Raw genomic sequence first — 18,509 nt, forward strand, 5'->3', positions numbered from 1 at the left:
ACAACATCAGTTTAAGATAATCTAGTCACTGTTGGAGAGATGATGGATGCTGGCAGAATGCAACAAGATTATAACGAGGAAATATTTACTGTTGAGTCACATCAATCTCATCAACTTATGAAACACCTCAAGGCTCGTCTTTCTCTCTGTACAGAAGATTTAAATGATAGTTTAGAAGCTGAGTCATGATATTTTTCAGAGTTTTTCAGAGACTTAAACCAATCTAATTTTGAAAAAATAACACCAATACAAATAATGGCAGTGACTCTCATCTCTTTTTGTTATATAGGGTGTTTTATTTTGCCAGATGCTGATATATTTAATAGCTGAAGTAATAAAAGCAATAACAGGTGACCTGGTGTCTTAAATGCCGATGTTTTAAAATCAATAGATAAATGAACTAATAATGAACGTGATCCGAGTTGCTTGGCATTCATCTCATACATTGTTTTTTTCATGAAGATAAAATGTGATAACACGCACCGTTCAAGAGGAACCACATCTAAATCAATTTTAACTCCAAGTGTGAAAAAAAAAGTAGATCAGCTGAATGAGCAAAAACACCATAACCAATCAACACATTTTATATCTCAAACTGACAATGAATACACAACACAGTACAATTAGTTCATGAATATGTGATGATAATGCATAACGATGCAGGAAATAAATTAACAAGTGTACCACCCTTTTTTTTTTTGGGACACAGTTTCATGCAAATTCAGAGGTGCTGACAAAAAAGAAGAAAGATTCTTAAGTATGTTCTGTTAGATCACTTTACCTGGAGCAGTTGGCGACCTCCACACTGATGCCGTGGCACTGCTCACCTCCACACTGAGGGGTGGGGTTATCACAGGCCCGTGTGCGACACAGACATGTCCCCGCACTGCCTCCATCATTATGACTACATGTGGACCAGCCCGACCAGGCGCCAAAACCCCCATCAACAGTCACATTACGAATCTGTTAGCAATGCAAAGGGCAAAATAAAAAGTAATGGATTTTATCAGAAAGTGGTCATTTTATAAGACTGCTCTCTGGGATGTGCTGCTCTGGGAAACATAGCCCATAGGTACAAATTGATTTTTCATAAATAGACAGAAATAACAGCATTGCATTATCTACAACGCCTCCGAAATTATGCAGGCATACAGGAAAAAAAAATACTGTCAACACCTGAAAGATATGATGAGGTTTCATAACAGTGAAAGAGAAATTCAGAAAGGCAAATCAATGGTCTGAATGGACCCATTCAAAAGACAGGAATAAGAGGAAATAGAAATGGCAACATAAATAGACATCTGAAGCAAAACAGAATGAAACGGGAAGGCTCTGATTTTGCAGGAGCTATGAATTACGAGTGATGTTCTGGGCATTTGAGCTAAATACAATAAGGCACCGGTGTGGATTCAGGGCTGCAGATGATATGAGCCATATCGCTGCCACATTTCTGGGTGATCTAAAAATGCAAAAACAATTTCGTACAGGGTAGAAAACAAAGAGTGTTCATCATCTGCTTTTACAGATGCAGAAATATTGTCTGCCCTCAGCTCTTACCGGTAATAGAACACATTTCCATGGATACATCCAACATTTGCATCAATGGCGTGCAGAGATAGAAAACAACTAGCCAGACAAGAATGCATCTTTGCCTTAGCCATACAACTGAGACTATAATTTGAAGTACATATCACAGAGAGATATAACCTGCATGGTACCTAACATGTTTTTCTTTAGGTATATATTGAGTTTGTGTACTAACAGAGTCACATTAACTCTTGACTACTCATTCCCAGTCCCAACACAAAGCAGAACTTTGTATTAAGCTCTATTGTATGCAATGAGTTGGTACTGATCTTTAATGTTACTTAGCAAGAGAGTGAATAGTGAACATATTTCCTGAAATAATGTTGACTCGACGGAGAGTTGAGTGCCTCCAGCAGGGAGGAGGAAACAGAAAGAATTAGGAAGATTTGAAAAGGATGCTGGGCAGAAAAGAATACAGGTCCCTTCAACAACACCTTCAGTTGGCTAACAGGACACTGAAATATTGAAATGAATAATTATTCATTTGAAATATGAACATAAACATAGTTGTATCCAATTGTGACTTTCGCAGAATAATAACGTATAAGCCATTTCATGCACATATGTATTAATGACTGTGTGAGACCATGTGCCTATCTAAATGCACATGTGAATTATATTTGGGCAAGTGTGTGCCAGTGCTCTGCTGACAGATGCCACTGGGCGCTAAGTGGCTTGGCAACCAAGTACTTCTTGGAACATGAAGCCACATTAAAGGGTACAGAGGCGCACGGCGCTCTCCGCTGTGACCAGCCTGAGAATGATGTCTGAGAAACAGCAGAGCCAAGCTCAGATTGATCGGCTCACCGCCCGCTGATATTGCTCCCAAATTTGGTGCATGTTAAAATAAATGGAAGAGCAGTTTTGCTAATGAACAAGCAGTTGAATGATTGAAGCAGCACTCTGCTATGTGTTGCTCTTTAAATTCAAGTTATTCAGTTGCAAGATGACTATTTCAATGAAGACAGGTTTCCTTGACTGAATTTAGGAGCTGCAAGTGTGTTGAGAGAAGCAAAGATGAATAGAATAAATTCACATCAAGAAGACAGCATGGATAGAAGTGGGATAGTTGTGTTTTGTAATATCTTTAAAGTTTAAAGACAAAGACAAAGAAGCTTGCAACAAACAAGCAAAAGACAACGATGTCTGTATGAATGATGCAACAACTCACCGGGCATTTTGTGATGCTCTGTTCCCACTGGCTCATTCTTACACTCTCTTCCAGTGTGGTGCATTTCTTCAATAACAGGTCCCAACCACAGTACGGATCCCTGGCCCCCACACAGGCTCTGAGAGTAAATAACAAAGAAGACAACATGGTAACCTTTTATATTGGCTTTCACTGAACTGTCATATATGAATAGAGCGGGATCTGCATACAGTGACAAAACATGAAAGCAGACATCACATTCAGACAGGGATATTAAAAGAAGGGAGATTTTAGAGATATTTGTGAGATAAGGTGGTGAGAGGAATGATTGGTTCAAATATAGGAAAGGGGAACGATAAGATGGAAGTGGAAGATAGGGGGAGAGGTATAGGAAAAAAAGGTACACATGCAAGGAGAGACCAGAAAATAGCAGGGAATAGCCTGGAAAGGATCATTAAGTAAAGATCATAAAGGGTCTTGCAATGATCTCCAATAGTTAATTGTATAAAAAGCCTAAATAATCTTCATCTGGGAACCAGGATTATAGTTGTGTAACTGCATGCACACACAGATCTAAATCAAATAGCTTATGAACCCAAAAAATATTCACCTTGGGTATACTGTAGTGAAGATAGCTGTATCTGTCTCTGGCCTATCTGCTGTGTATTGTTTATTGCCTGCAATAAAAAGCCTGATGTTGCCCTTTTCATGCAAGTACGAGTCTACAGTGACAGGAAAATGACATACTTCTCAGCCTAAGACCCAGCGCTGCTTGACATGCTGTGAGTGAAACATAACCAAAGTTGCCCGTGGCATTCCTCACAATTAAGCAAGTGTATGCACTAACACATGTGCACAACGTGCAGGGACTCAATATCTCACTGGCACAAAAGTATAGACAGGTTGATTGCATGAATGCATGCATAGGAAAACACAAAGACGGTGGCTGAGTTATGCACAAGGACATCAGTAGGCTGAAGATAGACGTGCAAAATGAAAGGGCTGTAGAACAAGATGATACCCATCTTTCAGAGGAGCTTGAGGGTTTTGAGGATTGTACACCTATTATCAATGAGCTATACGGCAAACACAGTCAAACAAAAAGCCCACTAACATTGCTGATAAACGTCAAATAAAATGAACCCAGTCTCTTTCCCTATACTGTAGCCAATATGCTTTTATTTCTTTTACCTATTCAGTTTCGGACTCGAAAAACGAGAGAACTCTAAACTGCCATGATGGCTGTTGCATATATCACAGATGCACAGCTGTAGCATGAAGCCCTAATTCTTCCTGCAACAGTTCGTTGTGCCAGAGATAAGAGATAATGCACATGTGATTCCTTTTTCTGCATGACATGATGGATGGAATCTAAATCTTATGGTGGGTAGTCACAGACCGGCCTCTTTTTGTTGTATTATTTTTGCCAGTAGTTATGCCTTAATGGAGCATCTTGGGACAAAATACAGTATATCTGTTCAACACACATGTACACACATCTATAACAGAAATGCATACAGAGCAGAAAATGCACAATTCAGTGATGACAATAGGGAGACAGTGAGATGGACAGACAGAGGGCAGCCGTGGGCTGCCATGGTGTTTCAGGCAAAAGCTGAGCTAAAGGGTTTTAGACCTCAGCAAATATCCCTGACAAACACACAGGCCTGGTCTTCTCAGATAAAAAGCATCTTATGAAACTGGGAGCTTCGAAACTTTGTTGTCTGCATATTTGCTTTTGACAGCATCAGTCGAGATTAATGGCGTCAGTTTAGAAATTAACTCACTCTCTGCTCTTGTGGTAGCTGCATCTCTTGAGGGGGATCTTAATGACCTGGTCTCTTACACCCACATAAAGTTCGCTCCGGCTGTGCAAGATCAGCAGGCTTCGGATCGGTTGCCTCTTCCTGGGTGGGAACAACTCAAACTCTTCCAGCAGGCAGCTTCCCGTGGATTGATTGAGGGGGGAAAGCACTTTTCTGATAGTCCCATAATCTGGAAGAGGAGAGGGAGTTTGATCAGACATAGCATGGAGAGTGTTTATCTGCATGAGAAAGGGCAAAGTGATTGGCAGGGAAATGAGAGGAGAGGATGAGCAGCAGTGTTTGAAAGGGAAAAACATGAAAAGACGTTTTCTGCATGAGCAAAACTGCACACAAGTCCATGTGATCTCAACAATCACAACAACCACTGCCTTTTTCAAACAGGTCGGTGGTGGCTTCTGTGCCGAACCTGGTTAAACAATCAGCATGCAGCGCTTTAGGTGCGAATGGCAACTGAATGCATGATTTCTGGCCTACTTTTCTTCGAGGGGATATTCCATGGGACGGAACGACTTTGTAGTTCTGAGAAAGAGGAATGCGGGTGTGCAAGTCATTGTGACTATGCCTTGACCTTCATTTTATGTAAGGTAGGCCCAGTGAGGGGAGCATATTTTCTTGTGGGAGGGCTAAAACAAACATCATCCATTATACATGAAATCCCCGAGGTGAAGAAAAATAATTAGGTACATATGCCAAGGAAAGAAGGGTGAATTGCTAATAGGTAGTTCCAGAGTAAGGCGCGGATTGCCTCAACCAGTCCTGGGAAACATAAAAATAAGAGTAATGTGATGACCATTTCAAGTAAAGAATTGTGTAAGGATTACAATTTAAAATTAAATGATCATAGATCATATAAACTGTTCATTTCAATGGGAAACAACTTGTTTCTCAGTCATCAACAACTGTTTTATTTCTTTTTCTTTCTTCTGAGTTTGGTCGACTGGGGAAGTTCTCTTGACTCTAACTGAATTCACATTATTGTCATTGCACAAACACAAATGCTAATGACGTTTGAAGATTAAAGAGGGCAAATTTTGCTTCATGCCACATGATAAATTAAAGAACCCTATACCTTGACATCTTCAGCCCCCCAGTCACAGATATCAGGTATCCCCCCGACGGCCCCAATCATCCAAGAGTGTTTCAGCGTTAATTATTGAATGTGATTAGGCGCAATATGTGCGCTACCCAATGGCCTTGGCAGTGTTTCAGATGTTTTCATTAGCGTCTGGTTATTGTCTGGGGAGCTTGCAGTGTGGGCAGCTGTGGCCTGACGCTACATTGATCACAACACAATGCAAACAATGAGAGGGGAGTTTTGGAAATGCCAAGCACAGAGCCAGTTAACTGGAACAAGTTGTGTGTATGTGTGTGTGTGTGTGTGTGTGTGTGTGTGTGTGTGTGTGTGTGTGTGTGTGTGTGTGTGTGTGTGTGTGTGTGTGTGTGTGTGTGTGTGTGTGTGTGTGTGTGTGTGTGTGTGTGTGTGTGCCTGAATGTGTGATATCCTAAAATAACACCGACGCTATATCAGGAGGATCATGTTGACATTTCCCAGTGGCCCCATAGTACATTAGCACAGTGAAATGGGTCACTGTGTTCAACTTCTGTTTGGTACATCCCCTCCTAATCCATACTGTTTGTTTATCATGGTACAGAACAGACACTAAACACTGCTGGGTGTCTTATCTTACTGATACTGTTTTCAGCACTTTTTCAAGTCTAGTGTCACATACGCCACCCCAGTTTAATCAAACAGTCTTGGGATAAGAAGGCAGTGCCAGTAGTTCAGACAGAAAAAAAAATATGGAGGGGTTAAATCATATCAATGTGTTTGTGTTATTAATACCCCATCTGTATTCTTTTGACACATGACTGTTGTCTGTTCCATGCCGTCTCCCATGTCTTGATGGGAGCTATATGTGATGTGATGTGTGTCTGTGCATATGGAGGACATATGGAGGTAAAGCCAGATCAAAATTTTGTCAGAGGACAAAACTTTGATGCCTCGCTACAATTCCAGATCTTCTGGATTTCTTATTCTACACAAAGCCCCCCCCCCCCTAATGCCAGAAGTGCCTTTTAAAGGCTTACATCTACTGAACTTGGTGGTATTCATTTCTATTAATCAATATCAATGACAATAGGAGCATTAAATAAGGTTGATTTTTTATTTAGTAAGAGATTAACACTCTTAAAAGTTTGTTAATGTGGTTTTTCAGTATTGTGCAGATGTGATTTGTACAGATTTGAGTGACAAACAGCCTCATAACAGCACATTTTGATTCCAGTATTGTTGCTCAATAGTATGCAAGCATTCTTCCCATGCCGCCCCCCACCCACATCAAACCTGTGAACGCAAACAAAATAATACAAAAATCTTTCCAGAGATGTAACCACAAGGGAAATCTTGTGTTGTTTATGCAAGGCCCCATCACTCATATTTAGATCACAATAGACACATGCAAGAGCTCAAAAAATAGTTTCGTAATTAAACAAAGAGACTATAATGTGTATCATGTGTGGACAAAATTCACGCATGAACAGACACAAACAGGGAGAAGCTTAGACAGACACATAATTTTAGAACTAACCTGTAGCCAAGAATATGATATGAAACAGAATGTCTTTCCCCTGCACCACATCCACTGCCACATGAGTGAAGCGGACATTGTCCTCCATGAAGTAGGGCACGGGTACCACGGGCTGAACCACCTCATGCATCAGCAAAAACTTCTGAGCATCCTGCAGATTCCTTTTAGTCAGGTTCACATAAGAGCCAGAGTCGATGGTGCCACACTGAGGGGGTAGGAAGACAGAAAGCACATGTTTGACTGACTACAATAATAAAAGTTAAGCTGTTCGGGGAGGCAAGATATGTTAATAAGCAGCTTTTTGTTCAGAGGTATCTCTAGAGATGGGAAAAGAGAGGGGCTGAATGATTAAATGAACAAGCGTTAGAGTCAATTGTTGCCTCGCTGTGATGGCTTGCTATCCTCACAACCTTAAGGCTTTCTAGTAAAACACTGGCTGGAAGAGTGAATTAGAGTTAAACATTTTAACTGCGTAAGTAGCTATCTATTTTATTAGATTCTTATTTGCATACATAGTGGTGGGGAGTTTTATTGTTTCACAAAACTAATGTTTCAGATTTCAGCAAAATAAACTAGCATCTTCAAAAACTTGATTACATATATTATATGACGTAAAAATATAATCCAAAAAGGATCTAAATTAATGGCACACAAATGTTAAGACCTGCTTGGAAAACCATCCAGAACAACAGAATTATCTCGTGAAAATAGATTCATATGTTTTTATCAGGTATTCCTGGCACTTTCTTTTTTTTGTGGCCGAGATGTTTTCATTCCAGAATCATCCCCACAGCTCCCCAGACGTAATGTCAAACATCTAATACGTAAGATATTTCCCGAAGTAATTTTATTGCGTGAAATTCAATAATGTCAACTATTTCCACATGGGACAATAAGTCAGAAAATATTACAAACTCAAAAGTATATACATTTTTGTCTGATAATGTAGATTAATGTCATATCTGCTTTCAACAATTAATCTATTGATTTCTTTAGTTCAACAACTTTTTAAAATGTATTTATTTTATATGGGAACCAAAGCAAACATAATATACATAACGATGGTTTATAGAATATTGTATTATCACGATCCACTGCTGATATATCAAAAAATAACTGCAAGAAATAAATAAGTAGTCTTTTGACTACATAGGGAGTAGCATCAAAAGTTGTATGCGATCTACGCAAAGTAAGAACCATGGATTTTTGTATTTTGAATGATGAAGTGTGAGCCTAATGTTTAAAACCCACTGGATCGGCTGATGTTCTGTCACAAGACTGAACTGAAACCAAAAGGAGATTGAATTTCTGCTTTAAATGCAGTGTTGTTCTTTTTCTGCGAAACAAAAAAGGCATAAAGTCAGTCCAACTGTGGCAGAAATGAATGTACACAGGTAGTCATGCATGTCCTCGACAGTAGAAGAGTCTAAGACTGGGGTCAGGACTGTGGATTAAAGTGTCGTCCACAAGGAACTGGCTTACGCCCAGACACAGAAGGGAAAACAAAAACAAGCCATGCTCCACAATTACTCCAACCCAAACGACTGGGACTGCTTTGTTTTGAACACAGCATCACAGAAGCTCTGCACGAAATTCGCTCCAGGCTAACTATGCATGGCTTCATCATACTTAGTTGAGACTGGACTAGGTTAGTGATTAGTTCCAGATGAGTAGATACAGTAGCATGGGCACGGGCACTTTACACAGATCAATTCCCTGCCTTCTGTAGGCTGATGGATGAGAATAATAGTGGGATTCCCCTTGATGGGCAATAGATCGGTGCCCTCACCACATCAGGAAATGAGAAATGAAAGTCCAGAAGGACATGGATATTTTACACTATGTGCTCTGAATGTAGGGAACACACCTGTGGGCTTTAGAAGTGGCATCTAATTTCCTGTGGGGGTTTGTCCTTGCATTGCCTGCATGTATGTGAATTTAAAAATGTCTGCATGATTAAATTCTGCCACATTGTGAAAAAGTTAGGCGCTGACCTGAAAGGGTTTATGACATTTGTGGATGCGTATGGAGATAAATGTGGTGATTTCCTCTCTGCAGTCAAGGTGAGGGACAGAACCATCATTTGGCTCAGGGCCCATCAAACCCTGGGCTGTCTCGCTCATCATCAGTGCACTGGGCTCTGCCAGGACAAGTGCCAATGAGAAATTAGGTTGAATTAAAGCCTGTTGGGTATTTTTAAAGGTCTTTTGCCTAAAATGCATTGCAGTTCTTCAACATCACAGCATCCTATTAAGGTATGATTCTAATATTATGACAGTGTTTTGCTAAAATATGTGACAAATAAGAGGAAGGTAGAGGAAATATGTCTTTTTAGTGCTTGAAATCTCTAAAATATCAAACCTTTCCATCAGCATTTGACTAAGACTCTCTCATAACGTACGGAGCTTAACAATGAATTGTTTTTTACAGTAAGCAATTACAGTGTGACAGAAAACCTATGCAAGGCCGAGATGGTATTAGCTGCAAAATTCCGCACAACACAACTCACAGTCTGAATCAACCCAGCAGGATCAATCGGGTGTGTTCCTGATAAATAGGGGTGATTTTCTTTGCAGACACACTAGAAAATAATATCTCAATCATTAATCAGTGTGAATTTTGAATTCATTATGATTGTAACCAGCGGTCTGCAGCCATCTACGTGTACTTCCACCGCAGTCAGTGTATGTGTCCAACGGGTATACACCGTATATGCTACTCTCCAACTAGGTTTGTGTTTGTGCATGTGCGCAAACGACTGGAAAAAAAATGCTTGAGCCATAAATCCTACGGTCGTAAATCTAATCTTCCAACATTGACAAATGCTTGATGAAGTTGTCACTGAAACCTAGATAAAGTGTGCATCGGTCCAGCGGTGAGGAGCAGCTATTTTGCTGGAGCAAAAACGAAGAGATGTGGATGGAGAAACTGATCCTGGTTTATCCTTGAGGAACACAGCATTATGGTGTGTGGGACTCTCTCTACCATGTAGCAGGAGTAGGATAAATCTGTGGTCAGCACTGTTCAGGTAGAGCAAATTAGTTTTCTTGGCGGCAAGTGAATTTTTGACATGTAGATAATGTTACATGTTCATGTATATTTCCTTGAGAAAACTGTCACAGCTTGCATTTTTTCTGTATGAGTATGTCATTATAGATAATGCATGTGCAACTTCTCGATATCAGGCGTCGCAAATGCTCATGCATCTGCTGACTTGATGGAAACATGATTGAGAACCCGTGATGGAAAAACGTACAGAAGTGAGGCGTGTGCCATCCATTGACAGCCAGAGCTCGGAGAGAATTCAATCCCTCACGTAGAGCTGCATGGATTAGCTCTCTTGCTATCAGCTAAGCCTGTGACAACTGAGAGCCACTTTTGCTAATAAAACATTCCCTTTGGGTCACCAGTAAGGAGCAGTGCCTAGAACTGGGATAAGGTACCCCTTTGCTGATTGGTTGGCTCCTCTATGCTTCGGGGGCTATAAACATAAAGTGCCACTTGTGCTAAACAAGGACAGTTTATTAGTAAGGGACTACAGTTCAGACAATGAGGCTATGAAACGTCTTAAAGGAATTATTGTGCCATTGTAAAAATCACTGGGTTTTATAACGAGCGGTCGTAATTTGTGAGCTCATGAAGAGAAAAAGGGATGATTGAAAGAGATGGGAAATTAATGAGAGTGAAGAGCTTTCTGGGTCTGACGCTGGCTGATCAGGGTGAATACATTTAGTTAGCAGGACACACACATACATACAACATGCATAAATTTCCCTTGGCACTCACCCAGGCATTTTTATTGTGAGGCTGATTGGGCCCTGGGTTTGGTATAAACCATCTTATGCATGAGTAAATTATCAATTAGACTGGCTCTTCACTCACACACAGACATATTTTGTAAATTGCATTCATGAATCGTCATCATGATGCCAAAATTTCCATTTGTCCAATGCGTTGATTGGGTCTAGCCATTGGTTCATTTTCAAAGCTTATTAGCAAATGATAAAATACAAAATCGAATTTAGATGACGAACTACTAAATAGATTTCAGTCAGTTCAATCATGTTAGCATCCTGGCATTAGCATTCATCTCATCTGCATCCCCTCACAGAGACACACGCATGGCTCAGCCGGGTTAGTTCTGTTACCTGAAAGTCTGGGTTGGGGTTGGGGTAGGGCAGCCATGCTGACCGTGAGTTCTCCTGGTATTTGAAGGGCCCGCTGAAAACCTGTGATATGGCACTGAGATTGAAGGCACACACCGCAGAGGCAGCAATGCTGTTTCTGAATGTCAGGAAAGAATAAAAAAGGGCAGAGACACCAAGACGGATGGCAGAGAGAGAGAAACACAAGTATTAGAGAAAAGACACATGGAAAAGAGACTCCCTAGCATAAGAAGACAACCTGTTCAGTTTGTGTTTGTAGATCTGACCTCTGTATGCTTATATTGCTTTCAACCAATAAAAAAAGAAAGCAAGAAATTAATCAAACAGTGGACAGACAGACACCATTGTAAGTGATCTTCATGATTGGATTATAAATCTAGCAATGGAATACAATTAAGATGTCCGAGGTGTCTGATTAACTGTACACATCTCAGACCTGAAATACAGCTTTGACTTTTTAATCTGTCAGTTTCAACAAGTACCAGGCTCCTCTCGCTGAAGAGAAAGTAAAGAATGAGAGTATTAACTCTCAACTCAAACCGTGAGACTTGGGCGATGTGAATTATAACCCAATGCAGCTGTTCATTAAACTCTGTGCCTGCAGGGGGAAATGTTTCCAATACCCTTCAAAAGACTCCTTTTTCAGCAAAGTGGGGGCATTGACCATAAAGAATGGATTGCTCAGCTTTTAATAATGGTCCTTGCGAATGTGCGAGGGCACGTGTGTGTGTGTGTGTGTGTATTTGTGATTATGAGTGGGTGATAAAAAAGATGAAGAGACAAAAAAAGGAAAGAGTGTTTATGAAAACAGGAAATAATAGTTTTCATCCATGGGTGCATCTCATCTCATACATCGCCAGTGTACACGATATGGCGAACACTTCTAATATTTGATGAGAATCTTTTTTGTGTTTAAACAGTAAAAAAGCAGTGGAATAAATGATACTGTTGGTAAGATGGCCTGAGTGTTAATGGAAGGTTTCTACTGGAAATTCAATTTAAGATGATGCTATGACATGACATGCAAACATCATTGTCACATATCACTCAAGTTTATATACTCAGTGTGGATTGCACAAAAAGGCCACATGCCAAGTTTATGTGGATGCAGTTGAAGCATTTGTGCTTTCACAAATGACAATGTAATGCCAAAAACACTTTGAATAATACATGAAACTCGTCTGCATGTGCAATAAAGACGATAGAGTAACAGAAAATTCTGATGATGTGTGTTAATATTTTTCATCTTATCTCAAGGCACTATGGCTGAGTCTGACTTTGGTTCATCCTTTACAATGCAAAATAGATAACATTGAATATAAGCACTGAAACTGGAATGAATGTGCTTTCATTCAAGCAGCTAGATAATTGACTTAACTATTTTACGTAGGCTGCATTTGTTTCAGAGAAATTGCACACAAATTATGATACAAAAATAGATAATATCAAGAACTTAGGGAAATAGCAAATTGTGAATACATTTGTAAACAAATCACTTATGGCATACAAGCAAAAACCATTTGTCAATATGATAATTTGGTGAATTTTGTATAATTATTAAACAATGAAGTCAGCATAACTGCTGTGAGTAGAGTAGTGCAGCTAAACTGGCTGTAAGAGTAATATAAGGAAAACTATTAAGAAGACATATTTTAAGAGTAGGAAACATTTGGCCTACCTGTCAAGCTATAATAATGTGGTTCCTTATGGATCATTAAGTGGTGCACGATGTGGACACGTATTAAGCAGAGTTCTCGTTTTGAAATATTCACTGTACACTGTTGTCATCCCGGAGTTAACGTTGAAAAATTAACACCAATTTAAGAGCTTCAGCTGGCAAATTTGACAGCTGTTGAGTAGAAATGGGACGTTAATTTTACTAACATGATTCTGGAGTCAAGGAAAATTGTTTAAAAGATGTCTTTTTGTCACCATTACTTATTGTCAGCTGAATGTGTGGGGAGAACAGGAAGCTTGACAGGCATAGGAACAGTAATTGAATGAGCCTGGCTTTAGCTTCTATGGGAACGGCATCTTCAGATGAGGTAAATACTGTAACCAATTTATTGTCGTTGTTCTTTTGTAAAATCTCGTGCTACTCACACGTTGGTGGTAAAAATGCCATAGAGTAGCTCCAGCTCAGGCAGATAAAACGTTCCCTGCAGCTCATTGTAGTTGAAGGGGATTTCTCCCGGTCGGGAGCAGTTCAGCCTGGCCTTCATGAAGGTGGTCCACGTATCCTCCAGGAGGAAACGACCACCAATGTCATTCTTACAGACGCGCCCTGCTCGAGAAAACACCGTCCGACCGCAGTCGTGCTCCACTGCATTCTCCCGGAAGAAGAAGTAGGTGAAGTTGCCAATATCGTAGGAGGAGACAAAGTTCGGTTCTGTAGAAGAGGCAAAAAGAGCAGAGGAAAATGAGTGGGATACAGGCAGTGGAAAGAAAAATTGAAGGGAGCTGAGACAAAGGTGAAAAGTGCAGAGAGAGGAAGAAGAAATACTGACAGTGCAATATCTACGGCTGTGGGAGTGAGAGGGGGCGGGAGAGCGAACGTGTACGTGCTGTGACTGATGGAGTCTCAACACGAGGCCCACACAACAGCAGGTGATCAGGATTAATAACTACAGGCCATGTTATTAATGTCATTATGCTGTTATAAGAAAACTCATTTTTCATTCCACGAACCTAAAGGTTGGGATAAGAAATGACCCAAACAGGTGTAGCGTAATAGCTGTCAACCTATCTGAAACATGTAAGTTCCATGACACGGTTGCCGTGAAGGCGTTCATCTTTATGTATGACATTATTGGATGTGAACCGCACTCTTTACTCTCCCTGACAGTGATTTAATTCAGCTTTAAATGAAAGTGTTCCCCCATCCACCTCATTTCAACCCCCTTCTCCTCTGAACCTTCGGAGGGCAGTGCAGGTGGAGACAGAGGAGGAAAATCAATTTGCCATAAAATTAGTTATTAAGCCTCTTCCCAGAAGGTTTCTGCAAAGCAATGTATGTGGAGGCTTTTAATTTATTTTTTCAATTTAGCTTAAATGTGAATCTGATAAAAGTCACTTGGTGACAAGATACTTGATTGACCTGCTCCTCTATAGGATGGACACACTAAGCTGCCTTAAGTCCTCCACTCTGCACCGAGTGGGTTTGTGCATGATGTCTGAGGAAAAAGACATTGATTATGGGGGATTTGCAATTTCATGCTCCTCAAAGAAAGCCGTATCTTTCAAGTTGCTTGGCAACTTTAGAAATAATTATTTGTTTGATTAAAAGCAATGACGGAACAGAACACTCATGAAAAGGCTCCTTGCTACTTCATGCACCTGTGATCATCTGAGTGAACAGATTTTAGCTCATGTTAGATAAGCATCTGCCATGCTTGTGCGTATTTGAACAAAACCCTGATCTCCACCGGCTGCACACATAATGCTCAAAAGCTGTCACAGGGAAAGCGAACAGATTCTTTTATCCTTCATTGTGCTTCTTTATCTTTATGTAATGAATTTCATTCACATGTACATAAACTGTAACATCTCCATCTGAACCCCCAATGTTGGCAGCCCTTACCGTTCAACCACTTGGAGTTGTACTGTGCGGTGCGCAGCGGTGGCAGGCCGCCCAGGCTGCGGTAGATGGCGGGGTCTCGGCCAGAGAAGTCCATGGCGGTGGCAGCATAAAGCTCCCCGCTGGAGGTGATGAGGGCAGTGGAGTTGTGTAGGGGGTTATAAGGACATCGAGCCATTCCGCTGATCTGATCATGAATTTCTGTCAAATTGGTTAGCTGTTAAACATAAAAAGACATGTGATAAAAGTTGGAAGTTTATAATGATGAAAAATAGATTTTAACATGATGCAGACATTCTATTATATAAAATTTTGATTGCCTATAACAGGAATGTTTCTTGGTTAAGAAGTGAAAATAAGATTTATTCTCTCTTTTATAGATAATGGCTCACGGTCAAAAATGTGTAAAAATTATAAGAAAAAATATTACAGGGCAACACTAAAATTCAAACTGGAGAAGTCTTGTATTGTTTCTTCCTCCCAATATGCACATGGTGCAGGATAGAAAAAAAAACTTAACCTCATTATGTTTTGTTTGGTTTAAGTCTACTGAGAAACACACAAAGATATATGAACAAAACCTTCAGGAGCAGGATGTATAATCAAAGAACACATTTAGAATAATTGGCAGCATAAAACACACAAACAGAGCAGCTGCTTAGGTCCAATGTTAAGACACTACCTACTCAGAGTGCTAAATACTTCATGGGTTGGAAACAGACTCCTGAATGGAATATTTGCTTGTGTTTGTGATACCTCTACAGGACCAGTGTCTCATTATAACATAATTATGTCACATCTTTTAGAAGCTCAAGAGTTCATGAGAGATGACATCTTAGCTTGCATTCTACATGTGAATACAAGGTCCAATCTGACAACTTTTCCAAAACACTTTACAGCATGACCCTGGCTTAGCAATGACATGGTGCACTGGGTAGTAGTTTCAAAATATGAGAAATGACTGACTGACTTAGAGTAATGCATTTTTTAAATCCAAGATGTAATTATATTTTATGGCGTGAAAGTAAACACATTATAAGGGGATTAGCTCATAGTGCCTACATCCATCCAAGCTCACCAAGTTCTGAGGGCAAATGCATCATGCAAAGTAAAAAGATTCCAATAATCTAAGGTTTTGATAACTACAATTACTCCATTTCCATTTTAGAAATCCTATGTGACAGGATAAATCTCATAAACGCAATCTCTCCTCATGGATTTTCACTGAAACAGTATCCTGTGGGGATGAGGACTCACTCTATTCCTATTCATCTCTTGTGCTGGAGAAAAAACTGGCAACCTCTTTTGTCAATATCCCAGAGCTGCTCAATTTGGATCAAGACTTCTGTTAACTCTGACCACCTCTACCCAACCTAAACCTCAATAAAACAGAGCAGCCCTGTCTGAGATGAAAGCCTGGCATTGATGGGAATTATTCTATGGACCGGAATAGCTGTGTTTAGGTCAATTGGGCCATTTAGAAAAACAAGCGGAGGAGTGATAAATAAATAGACTGCAGTGCTTTCATTGAGTTTTTAGGAGCGGGAGAGAAAGTTGTCTCTGTAGTGCACCTAGCAGCTGGACAAGACACTGAAGTGACAGTTAATGTCTCTGAAAGACACTTTTTTTACAGAGACAGACTCAACAGCACTAACTCCAATTAAAAATATACAGACCCTCTTCTTGTCATATAATTAAGATTTGTGAAATTGTATTAAAGATGATATGATTACAATTTATTTTAGTATTGTTCTTATTTTTAATTAAATTTTACAATCAACAAGATAATTTGTTTTCTTACTTGATTAAAAAAAAACCCCTCATTATTCATATTTGGTATATGAATAGAACTAAATTCAAACATGCAAGGCAATGAAATATGAGTACACTGACACTATATCATCTCAAAATGGTGAGAAAGGCAATAAAAGGTTGATTTAAAAACACCGACCTGACTGCTATTGCCGAAAACTTATCACACACAAGGTGTGAAAAACATTTTCGTCATGGCCATGATCACTCTCATTATCACCACCATCACCATCATCAGTGGAGACAGCATAGTTTAAAGCCGGGTAAATTAACAGCTGTTTAATCTATAACCTCAAAGCAATTATTAAACTAATAAAGTATACTGCTCCTCCTCTGTTCATCCATCACAGCTGGTAGTAAATCTGTCAGACCGTGATTCCACTGCTCTTTCGATGAACGACCAGTGTTTCACATTAGCGGACATTCAATGGGTAAATATGACAGCACTTGATGAAATACTGCTATAATAATGTCATGACATTTCAACTATATGTATTTTCACAGCAGTAAACAACATTATGAGCATGTGACCTTTGGATGTAGTGCTTTTGGACAAAAAGAAATGTCATCCTAATAGTAAAGTCCTGACTCCACTTCCTCTGGTGTCCCACAAAGGATACACACATATCTGTTCTCAGGTAAGGACAATTCTCTGACATTTTAAATTATGGTCTATACTTAACTCCTGTTGTACCTGCCACCAAGAATGGCAGATTAAAGTTTCTTAGTTGAGAAAATGTTATTAGGACTGCAGGCATTAGGGCCTGCTGACATACAAAAGTGTTTGAAAGGTCTGACTAAACAAAAATGTAAAGAAAGAAGACAGCTCAGGTTCTTTCAGAACTCTAAGTAACCAAAACAACCCATGAGAAAGTCACAGCAATGAGCCCACTAAATGTTTATTACCAAAGTAATAAATTGTTTTAAAAGTTCTGATGTTACACTTCTTTAATAATCTACATAAATCAAACATATCCTATGATTATTCAGGGGCTGCAAAGAGAAGGCAAGAACAGCCAAGTGAGCACAAATTGTAAATTTTGTGTTACCAACATCATGACCATATTAGATGTGTTGATCAACCTTGGCTTTTTCCTCTGACACTGTCAGTTCAATAAATAACATTTCAATCATCATATTCACAAGGTAGTCAGGCTTACTTTGCTTAAAATATCACTGCTAGTCAAGGATAATCATGTATTTAGATGTGCTCTTGAAGTAATATATGTTATTTTGTTTGTCTATATTACTTCAAGACAGCAATTATAAATATGTGCATCTATATTGATCTAAGTTTTATTAAAAGATGGAAGGAAGCCACGACGTTTGTGGCTAACAGGAGTTGGCTGTGAAGATCTTCGTAGAGGTACAGCCTCTTACTTTGACATTCCAACAGCAAGCCCGGCCAAGAATTACTGATATTTACTCACTGTGTTTGCAAGGTCTAAAAGCTCTTAAAGGATTTTAGAGAAGGACATCATTACAATGGATGATCCTGCAGTTTGATTTGATTTGGGCTATTGCCTCCTCAGACAAATTGGACGGACAAGGATATGATCTTCAGTCTTTCAGAGTTTGTAGTCTGTGAAAATGAATAGGACCAAAGATGACCTCATTATTATTGTCATCAGTGCTCAAGGCAAAATGTGATCATGTTTGTATGGAGGTAATATTTTGAGTTTATATCTTTCTTGCATCAAAATTTGTTAAATGGTGAACTACTTAATTAGCAACTAAAGAAGACCGTACCATATAATGCTGTCATGTTATTAGTTTTTTTAAATTTATGTCAGACAAGCTTGT

At 39.5% G+C, this 18,509-nt stretch overlaps 1 protein-coding gene across 3 annotated transcripts in view; it reads right to left on the reverse strand.

The window, feature by feature from the left end:
* Positions 1-18,509, reverse strand: part of sema5a (sema domain, seven thrombospondin repeats (type 1 and type 1-like), transmembrane domain (TM) and short cytoplasmic domain, (semaphorin) 5A) — a 112,673-nt gene that overhangs the window by 40,830 nt on the left and 53,334 nt on the right. For all 3 annotated transcript variants that reach the window (XM_068304485.1, XM_068304486.1, XM_068304487.1), the window contains 7 exons: positions 14,898-15,111; positions 13,421-13,706; positions 11,300-11,435; positions 7,152-7,356; positions 4,525-4,732; positions 2,759-2,876; positions 782-963 (listed from right to left, as the gene is read on the reverse strand). In XM_068304485.1, coding sequence (XP_068160586.1) covers positions 782-963; positions 2,759-2,876; positions 4,525-4,732; positions 7,152-7,356; positions 11,300-11,435; positions 13,421-13,706; positions 14,898-15,111 — 1,349 coding nt within the window. The remainder of the gene's footprint in view (positions 1-781; positions 964-2,758; positions 2,877-4,524; positions 4,733-7,151; positions 7,357-11,299; positions 11,436-13,420; positions 13,707-14,897; positions 15,112-18,509) is intronic.

The sequence above is a fragment of the Antennarius striatus genome, chromosome 20, assembly GCF_040054535.1.
Source record: "Antennarius striatus isolate MH-2024 chromosome 20, ASM4005453v1, whole genome shotgun sequence".
NCBI lineage: Eukaryota > Metazoa > Chordata > Actinopteri > Lophiiformes > Antennariidae > Antennarius > Antennarius striatus.